Raw genomic sequence first — 26,532 nt, 5'->3', positions numbered from 1 at the left:
CGAGGCCATATGATCCCCTCTTGAGCTATATACACCCCCAGGACATATACCCCCCGCCTTGAGCCATATTTCCCCCCAGGCCACACAACCCCCCCTTGGGCCATATATCCTCCCCCAGGCCATATATCACAGTCCTTGCAGCCCCCTCCCACTCCTGCAGCCCATACGTGCCTCCCCCAGCACAAACACCCCCCAGCCCTATATCTGCCCCCCCATCTGCACAGCCTGTCCCAGGCAGCCCTGCCCCCAGCCCCCCAACCTGCCCCATAGCCCCCCCAAACCTGCCCCCGGCCCTCAACCCCACCCCACAGCCACCCTATAGCCCCCAAACCCACCCCATAGCCCTCACAACCCCCACCCTCACCCCACAGCCCCCAACCCGCCCCACGGTGCCCACAACCACCCCATAGCCCCCGAAACCCACCCCACAGCCCCCAACCCCACCCAAGAGCCCCCAAACCCACTCCATAGGCACCAACTTCATCCCCCAGCCCCCCAACCCCACCCCACAGCCCACAACCTCACCCCACAGCCACCCTAGAGCCCCCCGCAACCCCACCCCATAGCCCCCACAGCCCCCAGGCACAGGGGACGGCGGAAGGGGCCCCCAATGAGGAGCGGGAGGCGGTGGGGGGTCCATTGACAAAGCGTTTATGGGGGCGTGCCGGGGGGGGCGAGGGCCTGCAGCCCCCCCAGGGCCTCGGCGCAGGCCCGCACCAGGGTGCAGAGCTGGGTGCTGCCCTCGGCGGAGGCGGTGCGGGGCAGCTCCCGCGCCGCCCACCCCAGCTTCTCCAGCACCGCCGCCCGCGCCGCCCCCACCGCCGCCTCCTCGGGGGGCCCGGGGGGGCTGGGGGGAGCCCCCCGTAACCCTGTCGCTGCTCCCTCGCAGTGCTCGGGGCGGGGGGCGGCCGGCTGACGGGGGGGCGGCGTGGGGGCGGCCGGGGCCTCCGGTGCTGCAGGACGGACGGAGGGACGGGGTCAGGTGGGGACAGAGCCCGGGCACAGCCCCGGTCCCCCGTCCCCATCCCGCACCCCCAGCCCAGCCCCCCCGTCCCCATCCCGCACCCCCAGCCCCGTCCCCAGCCCCCAGCCCCACCGCCAGCCCCTTGTCCCGACCCCAGCCCCATCGCCAGCCCCCCATCCCGACCCCAGCCCCACACCCTAGCCCCCAACCCGTCCCCAGCCCCCACCTCCATCCCCAGCCCCCCGTCGTGCCGGGGCCGTCCCCCCCGTCGCAGTCCAGCTCCTGGCAGGCCACGCAGTAGAGCTGCTGCTGTTTGTCCTGCAGCAGGATGGTCTGGGGGGCACGGGGGGGGGCGTCAGCGCGGCCTCTGCCAGCCCCACAGCCCTGAACCCAGCCCCACAGCCCTGCCCCACATCACTGACCCGTTCCCCACTGCACCCCTCACCCCATTCCCAGCCCCACATCCTAGACCTCAGCCCCACACTCCTTCCCCACCCCATTCCCAGCCGCCCCCCCCCAGCCCGACGCCCCCAAGCCCCCACATCCCAGGACCCAGCCTCACATCCCTGCCCCATTCCCAGCCCCGTGCCCCCAACTTCCCACCCCCATCCCCACTGTCCCCCATTCCCAGTCCCCCCGCCATTCCCACCCCCCACTCCCACTGTCCCCCGTTCCCCCGCCCCCCACTCCCAGCCCCCCATTCCCACTCTCCCCATTCCCACCCCCCACTCCCACTGACCCCCATTCCCACGCCCCCATTCCCACCCCCCATTCCCACTCTCCCCCATTCCCAGCCCCCGCTCCCAACACCCCCGCCATTCCCACCCCCCAGCTCCCAGCCCCCCATTCCCACCCCCCATTCCCACGCCCCCATTCCCACCCCCCGCTCCCGCCCCCCATTCCCACTCTCCCCGCTCCCAGCCCCCGCTCCCCCTTGCGCACCCCGCAGTGGGGGCAGCACCGCCCCAGCATGCGGTACCCCCGCAGCAGCAGCTGCCCCATGGCCCGGCTGACCCGCTCCTGCCGCCCCCGCCGCGCCTCCAGCTCCGCCGCGCCCGGGGCCGGCTCCGCGCCTGCGGGACACGGGGGGGCGGTCACCGGGGAGGGGGGGGAACGAGACACGGCGGGGCCGGGGACGGTCACGGGGGGGAGGTGTCCCGGGGCGGAACGGGGCGCGGGGGGAAACGGGGTGGGACAGGGCCCGGGGCGGGGGGGGGAACGGAACGGACCCGGAACGCGTTGGGGGACCCGGGAGGAGCTGGGGGGCCCGGCCCGGGGGACCCGGGAAGGGCTGGGGGGCCCGGAGCGGCGGGAGGGGGGACCCGGGGTGCTGGGGGGGCCCCGCCGCCGCCCGCACCCGCGTTCAGCGCCATGGTCGCTGCGGAGACGGCGCCGCGCCGGAAGTGACGTGCGAGGGACGGACCCGGATGGAAACAAGCGGCCGGCGGCGGTAAAAACAGTCCGGGCGCCAAAAAGGGTCCGGCTGTCCGTCCACGAAATGGGGCCGTGTGTCCGCCGCGGCTCCGGCCCCACGGTCCGCCTGCAGTGTGTGCGTGGGCGGGGGTCCCGGTGTCCCCCGCCGCCCCGGGGGCGACCCGCCCTCAGCCTTGTCCCGGATGGAGGGGGGGATCCCGGGGCTGACACCACCACACTACACCCCACCCCCAAAAAAAAGGACAAGCAGACACAGACTCGGTGAAAACCTTTATTTTGCTGGAAAATCGGGGGGGTGAGGAGGGGGAACCCCGGGGGGAAGGGGGACTGGGGGTCCCATCCTCAGGGGAGGGGGCAGTAAGGGCCCAGGGGGGTGCAGGGGGCAAGGCTGGGGAAGCTCCGTACAAAAGGGGGGCGCAGGCGGCGGGGGGCGTGGGCTCCGTCCGAGGCCGCCGGACCTGGAAGAGAGCAGAGAGGTGAGAGGGGGGCGGGCGCCGCCCTGGGGACGCCGCCGGCGGGGAAGGACAGACGGACGGACGGAGGGACAGATGGGGACGCGGCGGCGACGGTGGCGACAGCGCCCGCTCCGGCGAGGGGGAGGGGTCCGCGGCCCCGGTGACGAGGGAGGGAGCGCGGCGTGACGGCGGCGGCGGCCCGGGGCACGTCTGACCTGACGCGGTGGCGTCCGGGGGGGGCTCCGGGGTGGCGGCGAGTCCCCGGTGGTCCGCGGTGCTCCGCCGCGGCATCGCCTCCTGCCAGGGGAAGCCCTGTTACCCACCGGCACCGGCGCCACCGGACGGGACCGATGGCCGCCGCGGTGCCCGCTGTCCCCGGCGCCGGGGCTCTGGCGAACGCTGCTCACCCCACGGCACCGGGTGGGAGCCGAGCTCCCCCGTCGGCAGCGCCGGGGCCGGCCCACCCGGCGTCGGCGCTCACCTCCGGCTCAAAAGGCAGAGTACCGCGCCCGCTCCCCGTAGGGGTCCCGCTCGAACCGCTGCATGTCGTAGAGGGAGGCCCGGGCCACCGAGGAGACCGGCGACAGCTGCCCACGCTCGTACGTGTACGCCTCTCCGACGGTGGTGGCCGCGGCGGCCGTGCGGCGCAGGGGGCTTCTATCCCGGGTGTAATAGGTGGAGGAGGCGGCCGCCGCGGCAGCGGTGGCGGCGGCAGCGACGGCGGCCGCCGCGCCCGGGGTCGGCAGCAGAGCTCTATCGTACGCGTCTAGGGTGGTGGGGATGCGACTGGCCATGGCTGTGGTGGCGGCCATGGCCGAGGACTGGACTTGGGAGTACTGGGCGTACTGGGAGTACTGGGCCATGGTCTGCTCCGCGTAGGCGTCGTACGCAGAGGCCGTGGCGTAGGAGCGGACGCGGTAGCGCTTGTAGTAGTCGGCCATCCCGCCGTACGCCTCATCGTAATACACGGTCTCCCCATAGCCCGCGGTGTAGGGAGTGCGCACGGCTCCGTACTGCTCGTTATAGGCCTCGGCAAAGTCCGCCACTTGCCCCGGGCGATCTACCGGGCACTCTTTAGACCAGTGCCCTTCCTTCCCGCAGCGGTAGCAGCCGCTCTTGTCTCCCATCCCGGGCGCCGTCCGGAGCCGGCTGGTGGACAACTGCACGCGCATCCGCTTGCCTTAAGGAAAGACGCAAGAGGGGAGAGGCTGTGGTTAACCGTGGCGGCGGGGAGGGCGGCCGGCACCGGCCGGCACCTCTCCCCGGGCTCCCCAACGAGCCACCAGTCGGCACCTCTGCGGGCAGGGGGGGAACCGAACTGCCTCTGCCTGCACCAGCAACCTCACGCCCCACAGTAGCAGGGTGTTCGCCACTGTTCTGGGCAGCACCGCGAGACCGGGCGGCAGAAAAGCCGCCCCGGCACCACCCGGACACGGGAAGCGGCACTCGGACACCAACACGGCACCACTGGGCACTGGCAGCCCAGCACTGGGGTCTGGCTGCAGCTCCCTGGCTCCGATTTTCCCTTTATCGCCCTTTTTCCCCCCACATCCCAACCTGCCGGCAGCACAGACTGGTTGAGGGACACCCCATGGGTCCCGGCTGCACCACAGGCCCAGGGAGAGGCCCCAGGGGCGGAGCTCACGCCAAACCTGCCATTTTTGGGACAAATCTCACCCTTTTCCTACAAAAAACGGCGCTGCAGAGCCACTCTCTGCCCTGAGACAAAGCCACCGTGCCGACACGAACCCCGGGGACGTTCCTGCCTGCGGAAAGGCCACCGGCCGAGCGACATGGAAAGCAGCGCGGCACTGCCAGGAGCGCGGCGGGTGCCGGCAGTGGGACATGGCTCTCTCCAAAGCCGTACTGGCCCACTCGCCCCCGCGAAGAAAAAAAAGGCACCGATCACCCCTGGGGCTGGACCGGCCCCGCAGAACGTGGCGGCGGTCACGGCTGCACCGGTCGCCCCTCGCAGTATCGGTCGCCACACACGAGGTCTGGCACCAGACGAGGCCCCCGGTGAGCGACGGCGGCGCAGATCCGGCCCCGTGTCCACGGCAAAACCTCCCGGAGCAGCAGCTCCCCCCATGCACCGGGACGGCCCTGCACCCTCCTCTCCTACCTGACCTGCTTCCTCCGGGCCCAGCCCGGCGCTACCTATCCCAGCCCAGGGCCACGGCCCGGCACGTCACCTTGGAACTCGGTGTTGTCCAGCCCGCGGATGGCCTCCACTGCGTCCTCCGCCCGCTCCATGTGAACGAAGGCATAATCCTTGACGATGTCGCACTCGATGACGGGGCCGTACTCCTCAAACTTGGCCCGCAGCTCCAGGTTGGTGCAGGCCGGGCTGATGTTGCCGACGTGCAGCTTGGTGGAGGCCTTGCTCTTGTTCTTGCTGGCCTCCACGTTGATGCAGACGCCGTGCAGCTTGTGGTGGTGCAGGTTACGGATGGCGTCCTCGGCCGCCGTCTTGTCCTCGATGTGGACGAAGCCGTAGTTCTTGATGATGTCGCACTCCAGCACCTTCCCGTACTGCTCGAAGAGGGAGCGGATCTCCTGCTCCGTCGCCTCCCGCGGCAGGTTCCCGATGAACAGCTTCACCATCTCGCCCAGCCTGCGTCACCGGGGGGGAAGCAGCGTGTCAGCGGGTGGCTCGGCTGAGACCCCCCCCCCATCCCTGCCTTCACAGCGAGGGGCCGGAGCTCACCCCCAGGCCTAGAACCGCTCCCCTGCCTGGGAAGGGGCCTCTCCCTGCGGCCAGGGCCGGGGGAAGGCGCCCACCACCCTCCGGGGACTCTCCGGTGGCTGATACCAGGGCTGGGCCGTCCGGGAGCCACCCCAGGGCCCGGGAACACGGAGGGGTCCCTGACCGACCTGGGCGCCGGGTGAGGGGGGGACGCCTGGACCCCCACAAGCACCCCGAGCTTGGGACACACCCCCCCACCCCCGGGGAGACCCCCGGGCCCTGGCTCCTCTCAAAGGGCCCGGAGGCGACCCCGAGCCAAGAACCCTTCACGGCCCCCCGGGTCTCGAGCGGAGCCCCTGCCCCGGTCCGGGTACCGTTCACCGCCCGGGCCGCAGGGCCCCGTCCCGGAGCCCCCCCAGACGCCGTCCCGGCCGGCCCCCAGGCCGCAGGGCCCAGCCCGGCCCCGTCCCGCTCCCCCCCCGGCCGGGCCGGGCGGTCTCACCGCGGCGCCGAGCTCCCTCTCGCCGGGACGGTGACGGCGACAAAATGGCGGCGGTTCGGCTCCACCCCGCGGCGCCCCCTTCCCTCGGCGCCCCGCCCACCCCGACCGCTGATTGGCGGAGGTCGGCGGGATGACGCGACACGATTGGCCGAGCTGCCGCGGGGCACCGCCCAGCCCGGCGCTGGGCGACGTCAGCGTCGGAGCGCGCCCGCCCGCCCTTAGCCAATCGCGTGTCGCGGCGCGCCGGAGGTGAGAGGGCGGGGCCGGAGTGGGGAGGCGGGACCTTCCGGGCACGTGGGGCGCCGCTGGCCAATCGGGGCGGGGGAGAAGGGCGTGGCTTGGCGACGCCGCGGAGCCCGGCGGGGTCGGAGCGGCGGGAGCGGCGGAGCGGGGTCGGCCGGGGCCTGGGGGCCGGGACCGACCGCCCCCACCGGAATCGGGACCGGGACCGGGATCGGGGCCGGGAGAGAGCGGGCAGGCCGCCGCTACCGGTACCGGGACCCACAGGCCTCGCCGGGACCCCCGCCCTTACCGGGGCCTCGCCGCCACAGGGCCTGGCCCCGCCCCTTCGCGCCTCGCCCCTCCCCTTAGGTCCCCGCCCCTCTCCCTAGAGCGCTGCCCCTAGAGCCCGGCCCCTGCACTAGAGCTCCGCCCCTCTACCGTAGGGCCCCGCCCATCTCCCGTAGGGCCCCGCCCCTCTCCTCTAGGGCCCCGCCTCTCTCCCCCGGGGCCTCGCCCCTCTCCCTTAGAGCCCCGCCCCTCCCCGCACAGCACTGTTCAGTCCGCAGCCCCGCCCCTCCCGCATTAGCCCCGCCCCTCCCGCCTTAGCCCCGCCCCTCCCGCCTTAGCCCCGCCCCCGGGCCATGTCGGACTCGGTGCTGCTGCTGCGGCGGGTGCGGGAGCGCAGCGGGGAGGCGGCGGCGGCGGCGGCCGGGGGGGGCCCCGGGGGGGGTTCCGGGGGGGGCCCGTCCCCCCGTCGCAAGCGGGGCCGGCGGCGGCGGTTCTACCCCGAGCACCGGGTGTACCGGGCGCGCTGCTCCTTCCTGGACCTGAGCGAGGAGCAGGTGCTGCGGCGCTACCGGCTGGACAAGGCCGCCATCGCCGGGCTGTGCCGCGAGCTGGGCGCCGACCTGGAGAGCCTGACGGGCCGCAGCCACGCCCTGCCGGTGGCCGTCAAGGTCACCTCCGCCCTCACCTTCCTGGCCTCCGGCTCCTTCCAGACGGCCACGCGCGACACCACCGGCATCAGCCAGTCGGCCATGTCCAACTGCCTGGCGCAGTTCCTGGAGGCCCTGCAACGGCGGGCGGCGCGGTACATCGCCTTCCCGCCGCCCGGTCACGCCGGGGCGGCTGCCGGCACCTTCCCCGGGGTGCTGGGGCTGGTGGGCAGCATGCACGTGGCGCTGCGGGCTCCCTCCGAGAACGAGCCGGCGTACCGCAACGCCGGCAACTACCACTCCATGAACATGCAGGTGGTGTGCGACGCCGCCGGCACCATCACCAACGTGGTGGCCAAATTCCCCGGTTCTTGCCCCAACGCCGCCGTGCTGGAGAACTCGGCCTTGGCCCGGCTGCTGGAGGGGGCCCGGCCCGACGGCGCCTGGCTGCTGGGTGAGGCGGGGGGCGGTGGGGTGCGGCCGGGCGGGGGGGAGCGGTATTGGGAGAGGGGGGTCCCAGGGGCAGGTGCCACGGCCCCAGAGCAGCGGTGATGGTGTGAGTGGTGGTGGGGGTCTGGGGGAAGACTTGGGGGTCTGGGGGTGACCTGGGGTCTGGGGGTAACTTGTGGGTCTGGGGGAGACCTGGAGGTCTGGAGGAGACCCCAGGAGTCTGAGGGTGGCTTGGGGGTCTGAGGGTGGCTTGGGGGTCTGTGGGAGACCTAGGGGTCTGGGGGAGGCCTGGGGGTCTGGGGGTGACCTGTGGGTCTGGGGGTAACTTGTGGGTCTGGAGGAGATCCCAGGGGTCTGGGGAGTGACCTGGGGATCTGGGGGAGTCCTGTGGGTCTGGGGGTGACCCTCAGGCCCAGGGGACCCACAACCCCCCCCAGCACTGGGGGGCCGCACCCGCCCTGCGCCATCGCGTGTGCCGCAGGACCCACCCCCGCAGCCCCCTCCCTCCCTGCCGCTCTCCCCCCGGGGGGCAGGGGGGTCCCCACCCTTCTGACCCCCACGTCCCCAACCTGTCCCCCCACAGGTGACCGGAGCTACCCGCTGAAGCCGTGGCTGATGACGCCCATCGCGGTGCCCCGCGGCCCGGCGGAGGAGCAGTACAACGCGCTGCACCACCAGGCGCTGGCCGTCCTGCGCCGGACCCTCGCCCTCCTCAAGCTGCGGTTCCGTTGCCTGGATAAGGGTAGGGGGTGCCTGCAATACGCCCCCCAAAAAGTTTGTCAGATTTTTTTAGCTTGTTGTATCCTCCACAACATCGCCCTGCGCCGGCGCATGCCGCTGGAGCTGCCCGAGGGGCTCCCCCCCCCCGAAATTGAGCCCGACCTGCCCCTGCCGGCCCCCCACGGGCAGATCTCCAGCGAGGCCCGGGCCGTGCGGGCCCGCATCGTCCAGCAGGTCAAGGACGGCCTCGGCTGAGACCCCCCCCCGGATATGGGGGGGCTCTGTCCCTCCATGGGGGGGCATAGCGAGGTGCCTGACCCTGGCCCCCCCCAGCTTTGTGTCGGACACTGGTGTCGGGGGGTGCAGGAGTGGGGGACAGCCCCTGCGAGGGGGGGGTCACCGGTCCCTGCCAGGAGAGGGGGGGGTCCCTGTCCCCTCTGAGGAGAGGGGGGCCCCCCATTTGCTGTGAGAGGGGGGGTCCCCTGTCCCCTGCGAGGAAGGGGGTTCCCCCCGTTTACTGTGAGGGGGTCCCCCCATCTCCTGCAAGAAGTGGGGTCCCCATTCCCTACAAGGCGGGGGGTCCCTGCCCCCTGCAAGGGGGGGGTCCCCCCGTTTCTGTGATGGGGTCCCCCATTTGCTGTGAGGGGGGTCCCCATTCCCTACAAGGAGAAGGGTCCCCCCGTTTGCTGCGAGGGGGCGTCCCCCTGCCCCCTACAAGAAGGGGCGTCCCCATTCCCTACAAGATGAGGGGTCCCTGCCCCAGACAAGGACAAAGAGGGGGGGTCCCTGTCCCCCCCCAGGGGCTGCCGCGTCCCCCGGTGCTCCCTGGTTTGGTGCCCCTCCCCCCTTGTCCGCGCTCGTTTCGGGGTGAATAAACGTATTTTTTCAGCAGCGGTGCCTGGGTGGGGCTGGGGGTGCCGGGACCCCCCGGCGGGAGGGGGGGACCCTGCAACGCCACGCTCCCAAACTTTATTGACGCCCCGGTGTTTCGGTACCCGCCGTGCCGGGGGGGCGATGCCGTGGCTGTCCCCCCAGGACAGCCTGGAGAGCCCCGGCACGGCGGCGCTGCTGGAGCCAGTAAAGCATCTCCACCGTGTCCCGGCGCATCTTCTCGGCGTAGGGGCGTCCCCGGAAGGTCACCGCGTCCCCAAAGCCATCCCGCAGCCGCCGCAGGGCGGCAGACAGCCGCGCCTCGCACCGGGCCAGCGCGGCACGCAGGTGGCTGCGGGCACGTGCCTCCCCGGCACGACGGGCCGCCATCACCGGGCCCCCGCGGAAGAAGCGCCCGGGGTCGGAGCCACACTCCTCCAGCTGCTCCAGCCGTGCCAGCAGCAGCTCCCGCCGCAGGATGCTGCCGGCCGCTGCCTCCCAGGCCTCCAGTGCCGCCGGCAGCCGCACCAGGGCGTTGCCAGCACCGTACTTCACCGCCATCTCCAGCCTCTCCCTGCCGGGGACGCCCAGCGCAGCCCAGAGCCGGTGCAGCCGCCTCTGCAGCTGCTCCAGCCCCACCGGCGCTGGACCTGGCAGCACCGGCTTCCACAGCCCCTTCTCATACGGCTCTGCCGGTGCCGGTGCCGGCTCCCGGCACGTACGCGGGGCTTCCGCCGGCTCCTCCTCGCCACTGTCACCACCCTGCAGGTGGAAAATGGTGCAGAGGAAGTCGGAGCCGGTGGCCGCGACGTACTGGAGGTAGTCATTGAAGAGGTGGGTGGTTTGCCGCTGCCCGTGCTGGGTGTCACCACGCTGCCGTGGCTCGCAGGCCTTTCGGTGTCCCCGCTCACCCGTGGGGAGCAGATCTGCCGCAGTGGCTGCCGGCTCAACCAGGGGCTCGTGGTGGAACCGCAGCTGCTCGGTGGGGAGGGCCCTGCCCAGCTCCCGGTAGAGCTCCCGCATGCCCAGGGGCTCTAGCCCAGCGTCCCCCCCGATGTCATGGCACAGCGGCGGGTGCGGCTGCAGGGCCACCTCCTCGGCAAAGGCCCTGCCCGGTGGTGCCCGTGGCTCGGCCGTGCTGGGCCGCAGGAGCAGGCATGGGCCGGGGAGCCGGGTGGGTGCCGGGGCCCCCCGCCGTGGTGTTGCTGGCGGCCGCAGGCCCTGTAGCTGCCGGAGCCGCACGTCGTCCTCAGTGCGGCGGGTGAGCGCTGCCAGGAGCGGCGGCAGCCGGTGGCCGGTACTTGCCTCCCTTGGGTCCTCCCTGGCCGCTTGCCGCGTCAGCTGGCGCAGATCCGCCATCACTGCGAGGGCATCTGGTGGGATTTTGGGGGCTGGTGGCTCCCCGTGGGGCACCGGCATCACCGGGGACAAGCACCGAGGGGGCAGCGACACCCCCAGCTCCTCCGGCAGCCGGCAGCCCCCCCTCTGCTCCAGCAGCAAGCGGGCTCGGCGCAGTCCAGCGGTGCCAGCACGGCTCTCGGCAGCGGGGGGCTCCAGGTGGGGGGTGCTGGTTGCTCCGGGGGTCCCTGGGCTGGCGGCAGAGGCCGGGGGCTGCACATCAGCCCCCCCCTGAGAGCCCTGTAGCCCCCCCCCCCTGCGTGTTTGGGGGCCCTGGGGGGTTCGGGGGGCTGGGGGTGGGGGCACGGGCGGAGGGGCCTCCCCATGGGAGGGATGAGCCCCCCGAGTGCTCTGCAGCCCCCATCCCCCCACGGGGAGGGCCCTCCGCCCGTGCCCCGCCCCCGAACACCCCCGGAGCCCCCAAACTCCCGTGGGGACCCCCAAACACCCCACTCCACCCCGGCGGGCCCCCCCGACCGGCAGCAGCCCCCCGCCCCGCTCCAACAACCCCCCGGGCCCGGTAGGACCCTGCGGCCTACCGCGCTGTTGCCATGGCGACGGCACGCCGGAAGTGGCTCTATTACCAAATCCCTCCCCCGGTTCATCCACTTTCGGTCCGTCGCGAGAGCGGTCCGGCCGCCCCGGCGGCCCCGCCGGTGGTTCCGGGGACGGAGTCCGCGGCCATGGCGTCGCCGGAGCCGACCGGGAGCAGCTGCCGGGTCAGGGCCCCTCGGCGGGGCGGGCTGGGGCCGCGGGGCCGTGCGAGGGGAGATTTGGGGGTGCAGGGCCGCGGGCACAGGGGTTTGGGGGTGCAGAGGCCCTTGCACGGGAGTTTTTGGGGTGCAGGGCCCCGGGGAACCAGGATTTGGGGGTGCAGAGCCCCGATCACGGGATTTTTGGGAGTGAAGGACCCCTTTCACAGGAGCTTTGGGGGTGCAGGGCCCCATGCACCCAAGATTTGGGGGCGCGGGGTTCCTTGCAGGGGAGTTTTGGAGGTGCAGGGCTCTGGATACAGGAGTTTTGGGGGCGCAGAACCCCTTGCAGGGGAGTTTCAGGGGTGCAGAGAGCTGATTACAGGAGTTTTGGGGGTGCAGAGCCCCTTGCATGGGAGTTTTAGGGGTGAAGGACCCCCTTCACAGGAGTTTTGGGGTGCAGAGCCCCGGGGAACCAGGATTTGGGGGTGCAGGACCCCAGGCACGGGGCTTTTGGGGGTGCAGGGCCCCTTGCATGGGAGTTTTGGGGGTGCAGGGCCCCTTATGTGGGAGCTGTGGGGGTGCAGAGCTCTTACACGGGAGTTTTGTGGGTAAGGGACCCCTTTCTCAGGAGCTTTTGGGGTGCAGAACCCCAGGGAACCAGGATTTGAGGGTGCAGAGCCCCGGTCATGGGAGTTTTGGGGGTGCAGGGCCCCATGCACCAGGGTTTAGGGGTGCAGGGCCCCTTGCCCGGGAGTTTTGGGCGTGCAGGGCCCCGGGGAACCAGGATTTGGGGGTGCAGAGCCCCGATCACGGGAGTTTTGGGCGTGCAGGGCCCCATGCACCCAAGATTTGGGGGCACGGGGTTCTTTGCATGGGAGTTTCAGGGGTGCAGGGCCCAGGCACCGGGCCTTGGGGGCGCAGGGTGGGTGCATGGGGTGGTTTGGGGGTGCAGGACCCCCTCACGGGGTGCTGACCCCCCCCCCTTCCCCACAGCTGGAGTTCGCGGTGCAGATGCGGTGCCAGGGCTGCGCCGAGGCCGTGCAGGCAGCGCTGCGGGGAGCCCCCGGTGAGCCCCCTGCCCCCCCGCCCACACCCAGGGGACCCCCTCAGAACCAGGGGACCCCCCCCCTCGTCACCCCCTCTCCCTCCCCGCAGGCGTGCGGCTGCTGGAGCTGCGGCTGGAGACGCAGACGGTGCTGGTGGAGACGACGGTGGCGGCCGAACGGGTGCGGGAGCTGCTGGAGAACTCGGGGCGCCGGGCGGTGCTGAAGGGGATGGGGGGCTCCGACGACGGTGAGTGGGATTTGGGGTGCTGGGAGAGCTGGGGGGGGATTTGGGGTGCCGGGTCTGGGTGCCGATGCGTCTCCCCGCAGCGAGCCTGGGGGCAGCGGTGGCGGCACTCTCCGGCCCCGGCGCGGTGCGGGGCCTGGTGCGGTTCCTGCAGGTCTCGCCGACGCGGTGCCTGGTGGACGGCGCCGTCGATGGGCTCCCACCGGGCCCCCACGGGCTCCACGTCCACGAATTCGGGGACCTCTCGCGGCCCTGCGACAGGTAGCGCGGCGGTGGGGGGGGACGCGCGCGCACACAACGCCCCGGGTCTGGGGGTGCAGGCGCCCCCGGGCTCACCCTGTGTCTCCCCCCACCCCGCAGCTGTGGGGGCCACTTCAACCCCGACGGGGAGTGCCACGGGGGACCCCAGGACCAGCACCGGGTGAGCTGGCGGCCACGGCTGCTCCGTGGGGCTGGGGGGGGGGTCCTGGACCCCCCCTGACCCCTTCTGACACCCCCCCCAGCATGTCGGGGACCTGGGGAACATCTGGGCTGACGCCGAGGGCAGAGCCAGCTTCCGCATGGAGGACTCGCGGCTGAAGGTGACGCTGGGGGGGGCACAGAGGGACCAGCCCCCTCCCACGGCTGTGGGGGGTCCGGGCTGCACCCCATGGCTGGGGGGGGGGGGCTGACCCTGCTACCATGGCCGTGGGGTGTCCCACACTGGCCCCACAGCCGTGGGCAGGGTCCAGCCCCAGCCCCACGGCTCTGGGGGGGGGCGGTCCCCAGCCCCACGGCCGCGGGGGGGTCCTGAGCCCCCTCCAACCCCTCCGCCAGGTCTGGGACATCATCGGGCGCTCGGTGGTGGTGGATGCGGGCGAGGACGACCTGGGCCGGGGCTCCCACCCGCTCTCCCGGGTGACGGGGAACTCGGGGCCAGGGTGAGTGCTCAAGGGGGGGCTTGGGGGGGCTTTGGGGGGCCGCTCAGCCCCTCACCTCCTGCGTCCCGTCCCCCCCCAGGCTGGCCTGCGGCGTGGTGGCCCGCGCGGCCGGGCTCTTCCAGAACCCCAAGCGGGTCTGCTCCTGCGACGGCCTGACCCTCTGGGAGGAGCGGGACCAGAACACGGCAGCCCCCCGCCCCACAGCTGCCCCCCGCCCCACAGCAGCTTCCAGCTCTGTGGCAGCTTCCAGCCCCACAGCCGCCCCGGCCCCCCACCTCTAGGAGCTACCCCGGGACAGCAATAAACGATAACTCGCTCTGCGGCCTCTGCGGCTCTCGGGGGACCGGGGCCAGGGGCCTGCTCGTCCCCGCGGTGCTCGGCGCTGCGCATCCCCCGGGACCGCAGCGGCCCCTTTAAGGGTGGGCGTGACCAGCGCGCCGCGGCCGTTAGGGGCGGTGCGTGGGGGCGTGGTCAGGGGGGCGGTGGGCGGGGTGTGGGGAGGGTCGTGGGCGGGCGGCGCGCAGGTGCAGTAGTGGCGGCGGGAGAGCGGGGTGGGCGGGGCGCAGGGGCGGGGGACGGGGCGCAGGCGCAGTGCAGAGGGTGCGCACACGACGGGGGGCGCGCAGGCGCAGTGCGGAGGGCGCGCATACGGCGCGCAGGCGCAGTGCGCGATCGCCGCTCCCGCTCCGCGCTGAGGAGACGCCGCCATTTTGTGAGGCCGCCGCGGCGCTGCTCTCCGGCTCCCCTCTCCCCGCCGCTACCATGCGTCCCGGCATAAAGCTCTTCGTGGGCAATGTCCCCGAGGAGGCGACGGCGGAAGAGCTGAGCGAGCTGTTCGCCGGCGCCGCCGGGCCCGTGCTCGGTATCGCCCTCATGAAGCAGTTCGCTTTCGTGCACCTCCGGGATGAGGCGGCAGCGGCCCGCGCCATCACCCAGCTCAACGGCCACCAGCTGCACGGCCGCCGCATCGTGGTCGAGCCTTCCCGGCCTCGGCCCACCAACACCTGCAAGATCTTCGTCGGTAACGTCTCGGCCGCCTGCACCAGCGGCGAGCTGCGCTCGCTCTTCCAGCAGTACGGCACCGTCGTCGAGTGCGACGTTGTGAAAGGTACCGGACCCGCCGCCGCGGACGGGGGCTCCGCACAAGCCTGTTCGCCTTCCCCGGGGCTGCCCCGCAGCCCTCGCCGGGCACAGTCCCGCGGGCGTGCCCCGCCACAGCAGGCTCGCCGCTCACCTCCGTCCTCGGAGCCGCTCCGGCCCCCGCTCTCGGCTCGGGTGACCCGTGTTCCGTCTGGCTGGCTGCGGCTTCCCCCTCCCCGGCCCGATCTGGCGGCGCCTCAGCACACGGACCAGGGCCCCGGGTCCTCCTGCCGCCCCCCGCCGGCCCTGGCCGGAGCCGTGCGAGCCCTTCCGGGCTCCCCACGTCCCATTTCTCCCCTCTGGCCCGTTAAACCCCCCGGGTGCGCGCTTTCCAGCCTTTCCAACCAGGCCACGTCCTCCATCATCGCCTCCCCCCAGCCCCGGCGTGGCCCAGGCGGGGGTAACCCCCTGCCCGCTGCTGCCGCCTCTATAAGTGTTCCCTGACGTGAGGCGCTTCCCCCCATCCCGCCGCGACTCCACCACAGCTTCGCCTCTACAAACACGCTCCGACGTGGAGTGAGCCGTTCCCCTGTCAGTCGAGGTGGGAGAGCTGAAGCCTGTGAGAAACATGCTGTAAAACTCCCGAGGGGGCTCGGTCAGTTCAGGATCAGGGACCCCGCAGCACGGTGCGACCAGGGGGATGGTGTCACCCCACCTTCCCCCTGACCCTGACGTGAAAAGGTGTCATCCTCACATCACGCAGCTGCCGTGGCCATTCCCCAAAGCACCCGTTCCCCAAAGCGCCCGTTCCCCCTGCCCCGGCGGTGTCCCCGCCAGCTCCTCTGCCTCCCGGGAGGGTGATGTTGTTGCCTCTGCTCTCTTGTCCCAGGTCGCAGGCCCACCGGCTCTGTCCCACCAGGACGCAGCTTCCCAGCGGAGCCCGTCAGAAACCGCCCCAAATCCACACCAAAAGTTTCTGGCGTCCCCTCGGCCAGTGGCTGATTTGTGGGGTCTCCCAGGGAGGGGTGGGGGTGCTGCGGCTACCCAAGGGGACAGCAGGAGGGCTGGGGGTGGACAGAGGAGATGTCCCCTCCTTGGGCTGCTAGAGTGGGATACGCGGATGTGGGATAGGAACCAGGGAGGTGTGGGATGGTGGAGCAGAGGGGAGACGTGCAGGAGGGTGGGCGAAGCAGCGCTGATGTTTAGCCGGAACTTGAGGTACCGGGATGGGGTTTGCTCGGTGAGCAATGCTCCGAGCATGCAGTGCTCCTTGGAGGGGCTGCCCTGGCCGAGCTGTATGCTGGCCCTCTGGCCGTAGGCTAAAGCAGGCTGTTGCCAGTGGCGCTGGTTACGGTGATCCCTGGTCCGTGACTGCAAGGGGGGACGCCGTGGGGTTGCCAAGAGGAGCCGCCCTTCTGCCCCGTGCCGGCCTGCGGGACCCGTCGTGCTGCGGGGGCAACCCCCCAGCTACTGCGGCGGCATCCAAACCCAAAAACCGTTGGCCTGAGTGTCGCAGGCAGCTGCCGGACCTGGCGCGGGCATGGTGTTGTGGTGGCAGCCATGGTGGGGAGAGCTGTGCCAGGCAAGGGTGACCCGCTCTCCCTCTGCAGACCTGGCACGGCCACTCCGGGTCCCGCTTCTACCGCTCCTCGCCTCGCTCTCCATCTCCTTTCCGACGCCTCTCTGCTTCGGCGCTGCGTTCGTGCTGCACAGCGCCGCGCTGCTCGCCCAGCTCCTCGCCTCAGCCCGGGGGCTCGGCTGAGTGCGTGGTGCCGCAGGTTGTGCTCGGGCCCCCCTCTCTCCGTCTTTCTCCCCCCCGCCCCTTCCTTCTCCTGCTGGCACTCTGTCCCCCTTGGCATGACTTGGTGTCTCGGCAGGCGCCAGCCCTCTCTGGCTTTGCTCCGCTTACTGGTGGGACGGCTCGGCCGAGCCCACGGCGCCGGTGAGGCCGTGCTGCCCTCCCGGGGCTCTTCGTCCCCACGTGCTGGAGGACGAGTAGGGAGGAGTCGCCGGTGGCGAGAGGCTGCTGTGCCGTGGGGTGGGGTGCCGAGCTCTCTCAGTGCAGGGAGAGGCGGCTGTGGTGGGCACGGGCAAAGGGAGGAAGAAGATGGGGGAAAATGGAGCAAAAAAAGCCGTGACTGGGTGTTCCTGAGCCGAGGGATTGAGGGATGCCGGGTGGTGGCCAGGCTTGTTAGACTCCAGCCAAATTAATTGTGGGGTGGAAGCAAATGAAGGCGGTTCTATCTCTTTGCTGCCTGAGCAGCAGCAGCAGCGGAGCGGGGCTGGCAGAGCCCATCCCGGTGCCTGTCCCGCCGCTGCCGAGCCGCCTGCTGCTGCGGTCTCAGCAGGGCTCGTTAAGTGTTCGATCCTGTAACGAATTGTCTTTTCTCCCCCCATTGATAACCCTCTGTCTGCTGCTTTATCAGACTATGCATTTGTTCACATGGAGAACGAAGCAGATGCAAAGGTTGCCATCGAAAACCTTAACGGGAAGGAGGTGAAGGGGCGCAGAGTGAACGTGGAGCTCTCCACTAACGTCCAGAAGAAGGGCGCGGGCCAGGCCCTGCCGCCCGCCCTTGGCCTCGACAAGAGCAAGAGGATCGGCCTGGAGTACCGCGAGAAGTTCCAGCCCAAGATCGAGGGCTTCGACCAGCAGCGCCGGGCGGCAGATGCCGCCTTCCCCTCGGCCGCCACTGCCGGCTACACCACCACCTCCTCCCTGTACGATTACCAGCAGCGCTTCGGCACCGGCAGCGCCGGCAAGTACGAGGCCTTCGAGGCACAGGCCAGGCCTGCGTCCCCCTCCTACTTCGGGAGGGACCGCAGCCCCCTCCGGCGCTCCCCTACCCGGGCTGGCTATGCAGCAGTGACGCTCCCCATGACAGCACAGCCAGCCGCCTACCGTGCCCAGCCCTCCGCCTCGCTGGGGGCTACCTACCGCGCCCAGCCCTCTGCCTCCCTCGGCGTGGCCTACCGCCCGCAGCCCACCACGGGCCAGGCTGCCTCCTACCGCGCCCAGCCCTCTGCCTCGCTGGGCAGCGCCTATCGCTCCCAGCCCTCCGTCTCCCTCGGCGCCTCCGGTGCACAGCCCACCGCCAACTCCCTCGGCTCCTACGGCGCCCAAGCCACTGCCTCCTACGGTGCGCAGCCCGCTGCCTCCCAGCTCTCCGGCTACGGTGTCCAGTCCGCCGCCCTGGCCTCCTCCTACGGGGCGCAGGCCGCCTCTGGCTACTCTGCTGCCTATGGTGCTCAGGCTGCCGCCGCCTACAGCGCCCAGGCCGCTGCCGGCCCTGCTGCCTCCTACGGCACCCAGGCCGTGGCCACACACGTGGCCTCCTACGGCGCCCAGGCAGCTGCCGCCGGCCATGCCGCCTCCTACGGCGCCCAGCCCGTAGACGGCCATGCCGCCTCCTACGGTGCCCAGCCCGGTGCCGCGCTCTCTGCCTCCTACGGTGCCCAGGCCGTGGCCGCGCATGCCACCTCCTACGGCGCACAGGCCGTGGCTAGTCATGCCGCTGCTGCCTACCAGCCTGTGGCCGGCCACTCGGCCTCCTACGGCGCCCAGCCGGCGGCCGCGCTCTCTGCTTCCTACGGCGCACAGCCCGCTGCTGGCCACTCTGCCTCCTATGGTGCCCAGCCCGCCGCCAACCTGCCCGCCTCCTATGGCAGCCAGTCCGCCGCTGCTGCTCTCTCCGCCACCTACGGCGCCCAGGCGGCCTCCTCGCTGGCCGCCTCCTACAGCAGCCAGGCCGCCGCCGCCTCCTACAAGGCGCAGGCCTCCGCCCCACTGACAGCCGCCTACCGGGCCCAGGCCTCCGGCTCGATGGCGGCATCCTACCCGGCGCAGCAGGCCTCCTCCGCGTCGCTGGCGGCCGCCTACCGAGCCCAGCCGGGCAGCGCCTACGACGGGCCGAGCCAGCTGGGGCAGCAGGCGGCTTCCTACCTGGGCCTGTCGCAGGCCGCCGCTGCCGCCGTCGCACCGCCCTACGAGCGCACCCGCCTCTCCCCGCCTCGCAGCGCCGCCTACGACGACCCGTACAAAAAATCATCCGCTCTGGCAAAAAGGTACGGTGCCGGGACGGATGACTGCGCGAGTCGCTCCGCGCTGCCCCAGTGGATGCCAGCGCCTGGCTCGGGGCTTAGTCTCGGCTCCGGTGTGGCCCGCTAACACCCGGCGTGCAGAAGGGCAGGCGCCACGTGCCGGCACGTGGGCCTGGTGGCTCCGCTCCCGCGGCACAGACCCCCGCGTAACCCCCTCTCCTGGCTCCCCGGGGGGCTCACGCGGGTGCGCTCGCCCCCCTCGCCTGCGGGCTGCGCTGGGGGGCGGGGACAGGGGCTTCGGCTGGGGCAGGGGGAGCAGGCAGCACGTGCTCACCGGCAGCCGGGCCTCGCGCTGCACCCAGCGTCCGTTCCATGGGTGCACCGGGCGGTGTTTCCCTGTCCTGCGCCGGCTTTGCCTGGGGCGCTGCCTGCCCGAAGCCCAGCGGTGTCACGCTGCTGTGGTGCGTCCCCAGGCGGGACGCGGTTGCCACCAGCAGCAGATTCAGGCGCGCTCCCCCTTATTCACCTCCTGTCTCTTCTCTCGACCAGGTACGGTTCCGAGCGCCGTCTGTCTGACCTCTCAGATTATCGCCGCTTAGCGGACTCGCCACTCGCGTACCGCCGGTCGCCGACAAAGTCCCCGATGGATTACCGCCGCCTTCCAGAAGCACACGCCGATTACGCCCGCTACTCGGGCGGCTACGGCGATTACCTGCCCGCTGCCCGCGTCCACTCGGGCTACCAGCGCCGCCTCTGAGCCGGGCGGCCCCAGGGCGGGGGGGGTCAGGCCGCTTGCGTCACCGTGGGCTTGCGCTCAGTGCTCCGTCTCGCCATCCGCTGCTGCACCCGGTGTGGTTCGCCTCCTCCAGCCGCCATCCCCGGGGGCAGGGACGGTTATTTTTTAGCTGCTTTTTGTTTTTTCTTTCTCTTTTTTTGAGTTTTTAGAAGGATCTGCGGTTACGGTTGGAAACGTGCCGTGCTCCAGCGTGGGGAGCGGGCAAGGGGCGCGCGGTTCACCATCCCCTGTCGCCGGCTCCCGCCATAGCGTTGTGGAACCGTCTCTCGCTCGCGGCACATGCGGCTGTCGGCACCACCGGCGCTCAGTAGCGGTTCATAACCTGAGCGATCGCTGCTGCCGGGCAGAGCCCACGCTCTTTTATACCATGAGTTCCCCCTTTTTGGGTTCATTTTCCCCCTTTTCCAGAGTCAGTCCGAGGCGCGGCGCTGGGCTCGGCGCAGCAGCGAGGTTTTGTATGACTGTAAATAAAGGCTGGGCTCTTCACAGTTTCCCAACCGTCTCCCGTCTGGTTCTTTCCCAGCCCAGTGCTTTGCAGGGCCTGCAGCGCTGTCGGTGCCGCTGCCACCCCCGCCTCTGCTCCGGTAAGGGGCTGGTACCACCAGCGTGGTGATGTAGCCAGAGCCCAGCTCTGGGCCCAGCTGCAGCCCCGGCACGGGTCAGAGCCAGAGCCGCTTTTCTGCTGCGGAAGAGGCAGACTTGGAGCACGAGCCGTATTTCTCTGGCAGCGGGAAGTGCCGGAGAATTGCCAGTGGCATTGCTGGACTTAGGTGGCGGCGTCCCGACTGTGCGCCACGGTGAAGGCACACCGTCACCAGCACTCCAGCCCCTAACCTGTCCCCGGTGCTTTTTTTTGGGTGAGAAAAATCTGCTTTGAGAGAAGCTGCTTGTGCGTGAGAGCGAGGTTGGCATTTGCTCTGGCCCTGGTTCTGCCACGGCAGCCGGTCATGCGTGTACAGCACCGCGTGGCAGAGCCGGCTGCCGCCTTGCCCCAGCTGTTCTCGCCGCCGCGACCACCATTAAAGTTTCCAAAAGCGCTTTCTGTCCCGTCGTCTCTCCCCGGAGCCGGGGACGGGTCATGGTGTGGTCCTGGTTGTTTAACACCCTTTGTGCCATAGGGGGAGGACAGCTGCCTGCTGCTGTGCCTTATTGCCCGGCTGGGACTCGTTAACCACCACAGTAATGAGCTGTACAGAAGGGTCTAATGTTTCTCCCCCTCATTTTCCAGGGCAGGTGCCGAGGGAGGAACCGTCCCGGTAAAGCCGGAGAGCTGGTGCCGGGCTCAAGCCCACCCTGGTGATGGAGGAGCCCGCGGGTGAGCACACGGAGGCAATTAGCGGATGATGAGATGGAGGCAATTAGCGGAGATGAATCGCCCTGGAAACTCGGCGGCTGATGAAGGGCAACAAGCTTGGGGCTCCCGCTGCAAAACTGGGGCCCGGAGACCAGCCGAAGGGGCTGGGGCATCGACGAAGGCACGGTCCTGGCCCTAATGTCGTTACTTAACGAGCACCGAGAGGCGGGGTGGGAGCAGTGCAGGCTGTTTGGGGACTAACGAGCCAGCCCTGGGCAGGTTAATTAGCAGGCGGTTTCAGAGGTGCTGCCTGGGAGGGAGAGGAGGAGGAGGAGGAGGAACAACCCCAGTGGGGTACAGGGAAGATGGGGGGCAGCTGCCCCACACAGGGGCATCAGGATGAGAGCCAGGGGGCTGCTAAAGCCTGGCCCCACTCGTTAGCCAGGCGAGCGCAGCGCCCTGGGGTCCCTTTTTGGGGGGCTGCCCCCACCACGCTCATCTGCCCCTTCATTTGCAGCACAGACCCCCACGGGGATCCCGGCCGGGAGCTCCTCGTCCGCAGGCAGGGCTGCAGGCAGGGCTGGTAAGTCCTGGAGGTTACGAGCTGGGGTGGGGGGGAATCAAGTCCAGAGAAATAACCGGTGCCGGAGCCAGCGGGGTTTGTTAAAAATCTGAGTTTATTTTACCGGGAAGTGGGGTTGGGGTACGCTAAACGCCACGGGGGGGGGTGTGGGGCGAGCTCCAACCACAAGGGCGGCCCTCCCACACCAGCGCGGCACAGCGCAGGGGGAGCACGGCGTGGCAGCCTCGAGTCAGCTACGTCATTTTGTATTAAAAAGCTACAAGTGGATTATTCACCCTCTTAAAAAATAAAGGAAAAAGAAAAAAAAAAAAGCTACAGCGAGGGAGCGAGCGGCTCCGCGCTGGCCGGGGGCGGGAAAGCAAAGCAAAGCTGGTGCTGCGGCTACGGCTATGGCTGTGGTTACGGCTACGGCTACACTTGCTCACGACCTGAGCCTAGACCAGCTAGGGGGGGTGGGGGCCCCCAAACTACCTGAAAAGCAAATCCTGACAACTGAGAACGGAAAGCTGGGGGGGGGTCGAGCTACTCCTGACCAGGCTGGGAAGAAGCTGAGCGTCCATTAGGAACCGACTCGTTAGCTGAACCCGGCTGTGCTTTGAAGCCCGGCGCAGCCCGAGACGCGCGGTGCCGATTCGGTGTGCGACGGGAACCCGACGTCCAGCCGCAAATATCTTACCTGAAAGAGAAAAGCAGAGTTGGCGCAGGTGCCCGGTGCAGGCGCCGGCCCCTGCACCAGCCGGGACCGTGCCGGGGACCATGCTGAGCCCCGGCATGAGGTGGCAGCGGGTGCCCGGAGGAGCTGCCGGCTTCCTGAGAGCAGCCAGAGTCCTGACACGGCGGCAGCGGTGGGGCTGCCGGGAGCCCCAGCGGCTCCAGCTCGCCCGCAGCGGTGCACCAGGGCCAGCGGCCATCCCAGAGGGACCCACGCCGGGGCGGCAGCCTGGCTGCTGGCGGCTTTTACCAGGCAGAGCCCGGGAGCACCATCCCCAAACAGGAGCTACTCCTGGGGGATGCACGTGGCAGCCACGGCACACGGGGCTGGGGGCTCTGCGGGAACCCCCCACCCTGCGGTGACTGTGCTGGGACGGCGCGAGGGCTCAGCCCCAGCTGCAGGGGGAAGCTAATTAAAGGAGGCGGGAGCCCCAAGGGAGAGCGACCCGCCGGCACCAGCACCGATTGCTACGGCATGTCCTCACCGTGCGCCCCACGCCGGGCAGTGTCCGGAGCCAGCGCCTGGGCTTTAACGCCCAGCAAGACCCCGGTCGGGCCCATCTGCTTCACCGCGACCCTTCATCCCGGCTCGCATCGAGGCGCAGACGCTCGACCGGCACAACCAGGGCCTGGGGGACGCACACCCCGTATCTCCAGCAGCCGGGGACCCCCCCCACAGTGCCCGGAGGCACCGCTGGTTGCAAGGCGCCGTGCGCCAGGCCTGCCAACACGCTCACCTCCGGCTCAAAAGGCAGAGTACCGCGCCCGGTCCGCGTACGGGTCCCGCCCGAACCGCTGCATGTCGTAGAGGGAGGCCCGGGCCACCGAGGAGACCGGCGACAGCTGCCCACGCTCGTACGTGTACGCCTCTCCGACGGTGGTGGCCGCGGCGGCCGTGCGGCGCAGGGGGCTTCTATCCCGGGTGTAATAGGTGGAGGAGGCGGCCGCCGCGGCAGCGGTGGCGGCGGCAGCGACGGCGGCCGCCGCGCCCGGGGTCGGCAGCAGAGCTCTATCGTACGCGTCTAGGGTGGTGGGGATGCGACTGGCCATGGCTGTGGTGGCGGCCATGGCCGAGGACTGGACTTGGGAGTACTGGGCGTACTGGGAGTACTGGGCCATGGTCTGCTCCGCGTAGGCGTCGTACGCAGAGGCCGTGGCGTAGGAGCGGACGCGGTAGCGCTTGTAGTAGTCGGCCATCCCGCCGTACGCCTCATCGTAATACACGGTCTCCCCATAGCCCGCGGTGTAGGGAGTGCGCACGGCTCCGTACTGCTCGTTATAGGCCTCGGCAAAGTCCGCCACTTGCCCCGGGCGATCTACCGGGCACTCTTTAGACCAGTGCCCTTCCTTCCCGCAGCGGTAGCAGCCGCTCTTGTCTCCCATCCCGGGCGCCGTCCGGAGCCGGCTGGTGGACAACTGCACGCGCATCCGCTTGCCTTGAGGAGAGAGACGCGAGAGGGAGGCGATCAGTGAGGCCACACCGAGAGCATGGTCACAACCACAAGCACCGGCGGGCGGTGGGACGGCCGCAGCCCCCCCTTGCAGCCGCGCAGCCTCCGATGGCACCGGGCACCGCGGCAGGGAGTGACCCGGCGCAGGAGGAGCCCACGACAGGCTCGAGCAGAGCCGCCTCCCGGCTGCTGGCCACCCGACTTACCAGGAAGGTGCCACCGGGGATGGGGCTCTGTCGGCAAGACCGAGCGCTGCCCACCCCGGGTTCAGCCATGATGGGCTCTGGCAGCTCAGCCAGCCATCGATCGAGCCGTGGACTACCCCGGCAAGCAGCCGAAAACGGCTTTCTGCCAGCAACCGGCATACAGTGGTGCTGCTGCATCAACCCAGGGATCAGCCAGCGGCACCGCTGGCCCCCTATCAACGGCAAGCTTCCCGCCGGAAAACGCTCCCGCCAGCGCGTTCCTTGTGGTGGCAAGACAGATGCGACGCTGGACAACCGCCCCGGAGCAAACGAGGCTTCGGACGGGGGCCGGCCTCAAACACGGCACGCGGCAAGCCAAGCGCAGCCGGGGGCACTTGCTGGTCCCGCGGATGCCCCACCGCCAAGGAGCTCCGGGTTTGGCTGCGCTGTCCCAGCTGGAGAAGAGTTTTGGGGAACACCCGGAATCGGGGCAGTGGGGTTTGCCAAAACCCCAGCGGGAAGCGGGAGGGCTGAGCCAAGCCCCACCGCCGCTCAGGGTGAAGCACCGGACGCCTCCCTGATGACCCAGCCCGCCTGCCGGCGCCACTTCCAGACGGGGGACGCACTCGCCATTAGCACCGCGCCGCCGAGGCTCGGCCGCGAGCTCGAATCCGGACGCTTGGCCCCGCCGCTGCGTCCGCGCGAGAGGCTGAGAGGCGGAGGCTGCCAGCGAAAGCGCCCGCGCTGCGTCTCGTCCGGGAGCCGGGCGAGGGCCCGGGGTGGCACGTCGAGAGCCCGAGCGAGCAGTGCCACGTGCCGCCGGCAGCAGGGACACGGCCGGCGCGGGATCGGGCGCCTCCGCTCACCCTCTTACCAGGCAGGGCAACGCTACAAGGGCGGAAGGCAGCCTGGCTTCACGCCGTGCGGGCGGGACCCGCTGCTCCGGCCTGGCAGGACCAGGCGCGGTGGCCGTCGGCACAAGAGTTGGGACTTCGCCGTCGGGATCCTCCTGCGGGGCGGCCGTGCTGGGTTAAGTCAGAGATGGATCAGTCCCGTCCTCCCCCGGCCCAGCCCCAAACGCCCCTGCCCTCGCTCCGGCTGCCATGGCCACACCGGCAACCGGGAAAGCGGCACCCAGGCTCGCCGGACAGGAAAGCAGCTGCGCCGTGCCGGCCTGGCCCTTGTTGCGCCCTGCACGGCCCAAGGGGAGCAAGGATGCAAAAAAACCAAAAAAACCCCCCATTTGCGCTTAATTCCAGCGAGGGGAAGGGCGGGCGAGCCCGGCGGTGCTGCCCTGCCGCCGAGCCGAGCGCGGTGCCGGCTGCGGCCTTGCCGAGGATCGCCCACAGGCCGGTCACCCCGGTGCTGCAGCCGCACCCCAACGTGTGCAGCCGGAGCTGGAAGGGACTGAAAACGTCTAACGGGATGCGGGAACACGGGGAATCCTCCCGGACACCCACGGGGCTCGAGCGCCAGACCCATCCCCGCTCCCCACAGATCTCCGCCACGACCCCGGCGCGGATCACCTTGGAACTCGGTGTTGTCCAGCCCGCGGATGGCCTCCACCGCGTCCTCCGCCCGCTCCATGTGAACGAAGGCATAATCCTTGACGATGTCGCACTCGATGACGGGGCCGTACTCCTCAAACTTGGCCCGCAGCTCCAGGTTGGTGCAGGCCGGGCTGATGTTGCCGACGTGCAGCTTGGTGGAGGCCTTGCTCTTGTTCTTGCTGGCCTCCACGTTGATGCAGACGCCGTGCAGCTTGTGGTGGTGCAGGTTACGGATGGCGTCCTCGGCCGCCGTCTTGTCCTCGATGTGGACGAAGCCGTAGTTCTTGATGATGTCGCACTCCAGCACCTTCCCGTACTGCTCGAAGAGGGAGCGGATCTCCTGCTCCGTCGCCTCCCGCGGCAGGTTCCCGATGAACAGCTTCACCATCTCGCCCAGCCTGCACCGGGGCGGGGGGTGGGTGTTAGTGCCGCCGTGTCCCCCGCCGCCCCGACACCCGCCTTGCGCCGTACGGGGGACCCAGCCCCCCCCACCGGGCAGAGCCCCCCAAGTCCCCCCCCAAGAAACGCCCCAAACCTCCGCCCGCCCCCCAGGAGGGCTGTGCCCCCCAAGTCCTTCCCAAGGAACACCCCAAACCTCTGCCCCCCGCAGGGCAGAGCCCCTCCCGAAGCCCGTAACTCCCCGGACCCTCCCGGAGCCCCCCGAGGCCTCCGACCGCCTCGGCGGGGCCAGACCCGGGGCCAGGCCATCCCGCTCGTCCGACCGGGCCCGGCCCCGCCGGCAGCGCTGCCTGCCCGCCTGCCTGCCCCCCACCTTCTTCTGCCCCTTCCCTCTTCCCCCCACCCTGCCCCGGCCCCGCCGCCCCCTCCCGGTACCGGCGCCGCCACAGCCCCGCCCCCACCTGCGCCCCGTCCGCCGCGCGGTCCTCACAAAATGGCGGCGGCGCTGCCCGGCTCGGCCTCCGCCTCCCGCGTCCTCATTGGGCAGAGGCGCTGTCCGTCAAGCGCCGCCCCGTACATTCACCCCGCCACGGCCGGCATTTCTGGGCCCGCCCACGGAGCCGCCGTATCCAATCACGGGCGGGCAGGGGCGGGGCGAACGGGCGGCGGAGTGGTCCATTGCGGCCTCCGCGGGGGGGTGGGGCGGCCCATTGATGGAGGACGGGGGGGGGGGGCTGGAGTGACCCGGGGAGAGCGGGGACGCGCAGGGTACTGGTGCCCCATACTGGGAGCCCTGGTGTGCCCCGCGGCCACCCGCCCCGCCCCGCCGCCAGCCCCAGCGCCCCTCGCCACCCATCCCCGAACGCATTCCCTCCCCACCCCCGTCCCAAAACCATCCCAT

The 26,532-nt window shown here is 70.7% G+C and overlaps 5 protein-coding genes across 17 annotated transcripts; 2 read left to right on the top strand and 3 right to left on the bottom strand.

Moving 5' to 3' along the window:
* Positions 1-635: 635 nt before the first annotated feature.
* ZNRD2 (zinc ribbon domain containing 2) lies at positions 636-2,396 on the bottom strand. Of its 2 annotated transcripts, none has more exons than XM_072881046.1 (4): positions 2,322-2,396; positions 1,907-2,037; positions 1,216-1,297; positions 636-953 (listed from the first exon to the last, which is right to left on the bottom strand). In XM_072881046.1, the coding sequence occupies exons 1-4, from the start codon at positions 2,335-2,337 to the stop codon at positions 652-654; spliced, it is 531 nt and encodes a 176-aa protein (XP_072737147.1). In that variant the 5' UTR covers positions 2,338-2,396; the 3' UTR covers positions 636-651. The 2 variants fall into 2 exon arrangements, with proteins under 2 accessions (XP_072737147.1, XP_072737148.1); XM_072881047.1 differs by having other exon boundaries at positions 1,979-2,037.
* Positions 2,397-2,733: 337 nt separating this feature from the next.
* On the bottom strand, positions 2,734-5,457 carry LOC140660405 (RNA-binding protein 4-like). Of its 4 annotated transcripts, XR_012045398.1 has the most exons (4): positions 5,046-5,457; positions 3,335-4,033; positions 3,069-3,150; positions 2,838-2,856 (listed from the first exon to the last, which is right to left on the bottom strand). XR_012045398.1 is itself a non-coding variant. In XM_072881271.1 (3 exons), exons 1-2 carry the CDS (start codon positions 5,455-5,457, stop codon positions 3,342-3,344), a joined length of 1,104 nt encoding a protein of 367 aa, XP_072737372.1. In that variant the 3' UTR covers positions 3,011-3,150; positions 3,335-3,341. The 4 variants fall into 4 exon arrangements, 3 of the variants coding, with proteins under 3 accessions (XP_072737374.1, XP_072737373.1, XP_072737372.1); XM_072881271.1 differs by lacking the exon at positions 2,838-2,856 and having other exon boundaries at positions 3,011-3,150; XM_072881273.1 differs by lacking the exon at positions 3,335-4,033 and having other exon boundaries at positions 2,734-3,150.
* Positions 5,328-26,213, bottom strand: LOC140660404 (RNA-binding protein 4B). 7 transcript variants are annotated; one of them, XM_072881264.1, is made up of 4 exons: positions 26,093-26,213; positions 25,209-25,630; positions 22,784-23,482; positions 21,872-22,011 (listed from the first exon to the last, which is right to left on the bottom strand). In XM_072881264.1, the coding sequence occupies exons 2-3, from the start codon at positions 25,618-25,620 to the stop codon at positions 22,791-22,793; spliced, it is 1,104 nt and encodes a 367-aa protein (XP_072737365.1). In that variant the 5' UTR covers positions 25,621-25,630; positions 26,093-26,213; the 3' UTR covers positions 21,872-22,011; positions 22,784-22,790. The 7 variants fall into 7 exon arrangements, with proteins under 7 accessions (XP_072737371.1, XP_072737366.1, XP_072737365.1 ...); XM_072881267.1 differs by lacking the exon at positions 22,784-23,482 and adding an exon at positions 24,557-24,707 and having other exon boundaries at positions 21,877-22,011; XM_072881269.1 differs by lacking the exon at positions 22,784-23,482 and adding an exon at positions 24,557-24,691 and having other exon boundaries at positions 21,877-22,011.
* CCS (copper chaperone for superoxide dismutase) lies at positions 11,249-13,953 on the top strand. The gene is made up of 8 exons (XM_072881274.1): positions 11,249-11,355; positions 12,325-12,397; positions 12,487-12,624; positions 12,705-12,882; positions 12,982-13,042; positions 13,125-13,202; positions 13,438-13,541; positions 13,621-13,953. The coding sequence occupies exons 1-8, from the start codon at positions 11,320-11,322 to the stop codon at positions 13,820-13,822; spliced, it is 870 nt and encodes a 289-aa protein (XP_072737375.1). The 5' UTR covers positions 11,249-11,319; the 3' UTR covers positions 13,823-13,953.
* RBM14 (RNA binding motif protein 14) lies at positions 14,207-21,283 on the top strand. 3 transcript variants are annotated; one of them, XM_072881260.1, is made up of 3 exons: positions 14,207-14,649; positions 17,048-18,686; positions 19,212-19,949. In XM_072881260.1, exons 1-3 carry the CDS (start codon positions 14,304-14,306, stop codon positions 19,417-19,419), a joined length of 2,193 nt encoding a protein of 730 aa, XP_072737361.1. In that variant the 5' UTR covers positions 14,207-14,303; the 3' UTR covers positions 19,420-19,949. The 3 variants fall into 3 exon arrangements, with proteins under 3 accessions (XP_072737361.1, XP_072737362.1, XP_072737363.1); XM_072881261.1 differs by lacking the exon at positions 17,048-18,686 and having other exon boundaries at positions 19,212-19,406; XM_072881262.1 differs by lacking the exons at positions 17,048-18,686; positions 19,212-19,949 and adding an exon at positions 20,687-21,283 and having other exon boundaries at positions 14,227-14,649.
* Positions 26,214-26,532: the final 319 nt, after the last annotated feature.

Source organism: Ciconia boyciana, chromosome 16, assembly GCF_034638445.1.
Source record: "Ciconia boyciana chromosome 16, ASM3463844v1, whole genome shotgun sequence".
NCBI classification, from domain to species: Eukaryota; Metazoa; Chordata; class Aves; order Ciconiiformes; family Ciconiidae; genus Ciconia; species Ciconia boyciana.
The sequence above is the reverse complement of the archived record's forward strand: the minus strand, read 5'-3'. Positions and strand labels throughout refer to the sequence as shown.

Bases quoted from the DNA above. Each gene is read 5' to 3' on its own strand.
- ZNRD2 (XM_072881046.1), bottom strand. The intron at 1,298-1,906 runs GTGCGCAAGGGG...CGTGCCCCCCAG, and splicing joins GGTGCTGCCCCCACTGCGGG to ACCATCCTGCTGCAGGACAA. The intron at 954-1,215 runs GCACGACGGGGG...TCCGTCCTGCAG, and splicing joins CGACGGGGGGGACGGCCCCG to CACCGGAGGCCCCGGCCGCC.
- LOC140660405 (XM_072881272.1), bottom strand. From the start codon at position 5,457: ATGGTGAAGCTGTTCATCGGGAACCTGCCGCGGGAGGCGACGGAGCAG. The intron at 4,034-5,045 runs GTGACGTGCCGG...TCTTTCCTTAAG, and splicing joins GGACAACACCGAGTTCCAAG to GCAAGCGGATGCGCGTGCAG.
- CCS (XM_072881274.1), top strand. From the start codon at position 11,320: ATGGCGTCGCCGGAGCCGACCGGGAGCAGCTGCCGG. The intron at 11,356-12,324 runs GTCAGGGCCCCT...CCTTCCCCACAG, and splicing joins CGACCGGGAGCAGCTGCCGG to CTGGAGTTCGCGGTGCAGAT. The intron at 12,625-12,704 runs GTGAGTGGGATT...GTCTCCCCGCAG, and splicing joins GATGGGGGGCTCCGACGACG to CGAGCCTGGGGGCAGCGGTG.
- RBM14 (XM_072881260.1), top strand. From the start codon at position 14,304: ATGCGTCCCGGCATAAAGCTCTTCGTGGGCAATGTCCCCGAGGAGGCG. The intron at 14,650-17,047 runs GTACCGGACCCG...CTGCTTTATCAG, and splicing joins CGAGTGCGACGTTGTGAAAG to ACTATGCATTTGTTCACATG. The intron at 18,687-19,211 runs GTACGGTGCCGG...TCTCTCGACCAG, and splicing joins TCATCCGCTCTGGCAAAAAG to GTACGGTTCCGAGCGCCGTC.
- LOC140660404 (XM_072881264.1), bottom strand. From the start codon at position 25,620: ATGGTGAAGCTGTTCATCGGGAACCTGCCGCGGGAGGCGACGGAGCAG. The intron at 23,483-25,208 runs GTGATCCGCGCC...TCTCTCCTCAAG, and splicing joins GGACAACACCGAGTTCCAAG to GCAAGCGGATGCGCGTGCAG.